Source organism: Colobus angolensis, unplaced genomic scaffold, assembly GCF_000951035.1.
Source record: "Colobus angolensis palliatus isolate OR3802 unplaced genomic scaffold, Cang.pa_1.0 Scaffold21, whole genome shotgun sequence".
NCBI lineage: Eukaryota > Metazoa > Chordata > Mammalia > Primates > Cercopithecidae > Colobus > Colobus angolensis.
Window position 1 is genome coordinate 4,515,486 of NW_012115266.1, and position 1,949 is coordinate 4,517,434.

The 1,949-nt window shown below is 58.1% G+C and overlaps 1 protein-coding gene across 1 annotated transcript in view; it reads right to left on the reverse strand.

The window, feature by feature from the left end:
* EHBP1L1 (EH domain binding protein 1-like 1) overlaps positions 1-1,949 on the reverse strand; it is a 16,124-nt gene that overhangs the window by 7,020 nt on the left and 7,155 nt on the right. The window contains exon 12 of the mRNA XM_011942769.1: positions 1,777-1,926. Coding sequence (XP_011798159.1) covers positions 1,777-1,926 — 150 coding nt within the window. The remainder of the gene's footprint in view (positions 1-1,776; positions 1,927-1,949) is intronic.

The window sequence follows — 1,949 nt, forward strand, 5'->3', positions numbered from 1 at the left end:
TTTTTTTTTTTGAGACAGAGTCTTGCTCTGTCGCCAGGCTGGAGTGCAGTGGCACGATCTCGGCTCACTGAGACCTCCGCCTCCGGGGTTCAAATGATTCCCCTGCCTCAGCGTTCTGAGTAGCTGGGACTACAGGCCTGTACCACCATGCCCGGCTAATTTTTTGTATTTTAGTAGAGACAGGGTTTCACCATGTTGGTCAGGATGGTCTCGATCTCCTGACGTCGTAATCTGCCCGCCTTTGCCTCCCAAAGCGCTGGGATTACAGGCATGAGCACGGTACCCGGCCTCAAATTCCTCTTTCAATACCCTCATGTCTGGCCCCTCCTCCAGGAAGACCAGGACTTTGGGAGCTCCCAAGGGCCAGGCCAGATCAGACCACCTCCCACTGCACACAATGGGATGGGGGTGGCCAATGAGGAGTCCCCTCCAGCCCCATGGGTCAGACATCTCCTGTGAGACAAGAGCTGAGGGAAGGCCTGACTTGGAAAGACCAGATGCTGGAACTGGGACCCAGAGGGGTATAGGTTGGCACCTCCCCTTTAAGATTTAAAGAGCCACTGACACACATTAATGGGGCTGTGGCCAGAGGCCAACAGATGGGCCAAAGCTGGCCTCGTCCTTGACTCCTGCGTATCATATCTCCTACAGGTGGGCATCACCCGTGCCCTCTGTCTCTCACTCACAGGCTCAGTGCTGTGCCTCTGACCCTACACTCAGGACTCCTGCTCTCAGCCTAGCCTCATTGCCACTTATGGACCTTCTAGGAGATGGCTGGCAGTTCCCTAAACGAGACCTGAACTTTCCTGCTGCCTCATTTTTGCTAATGCAGGTCCCACCATTTGAGAACCCCACTCATTTTTCACCTGGGAAAAACCTGGCCATCTTATCAACCTAGCACCTAGCTCAAATGGTGGCTTCTTCCAGAAAGGCTTTCCCAATGAATTCACTCCTTTCCTTCAAACGCAGGGGTCATTCCTGGACAGCTGAAGGTTTGCAGCAGCCTGGCAGAGCTGCCCTTTGGTTCACAGGCAGGATGGGGCAGTGCTGGGACCCCAGCTGGAAAACCCGTGTCCTGGACTCCAGCAGCTGTGGGTCACTGAGCAAGTCCCTGCTCTTTCTGGGACCATGCCCCCTCCAGCACAGTGACATGACACTCTAGGAGATGACCTGCAACCCATAGGGGATGACAGCAGGGACATGGGCCCTCAGGATCTCCCATCTCCAACTTTCCATTGTAAGAAAAGAGGAGACTGGTCTCCAGCATCTGGGGTTAAAGATGCATGCCAGAGTCCTGGGGCTGGGAAGCCCTGGAGAATCCCCCTTGAGTACAGATAGTCTGCACCCAGCTTACGGGGCAGGGTGGCTGCTGGTTGACGATGAGCCACCTGCAGGGAAAGAAATGCCCAAACCCACCTTCCAGCCTCCCAAGCGCTGGGCTGAGGGCCAGGAATGTGGATCCTGCGGGAACTTCCTACTGCAGCCTGTGATTCCCCACACCAAATGCCAAGCACTAAAAACCCTCAGCACTTATCCCAGGCTGGTGGCAAAGCCCGGGACCCTGCCTGGCGAGCTTGAATGCGTCCCCCAACAGGGAGCTCACTACCACACCAGAGGACTCTTCCACAGCACCAGGGTCCCTCTGATCAGAAAGCCCCTCCCGGGTCCAGCCGAGCCCCATCACCCTCGCGCCAGCTCTGTCCTTGGGGCCCCCGGGGACCTCTCCCGTTCTCTGCCCAGCTTCCCGGGGAGGAAAGAAGGAGCCCTGACACTCACTGCAGCCGCAGCTCCCGCGGCTCCGGCGTCCGGATCGTCCACTGAGAAGGAGCTGCTGTTCCGCAGCCTTGAGCGCCTCTTCTTGAGCAGGTCGGCGTCGCGCACGTGGGAGAAGGAGCCGTGCGCGCGGGGCGGGGGCACCGGCCCGGGCTCCCCATTGACCGAGGGCCGTC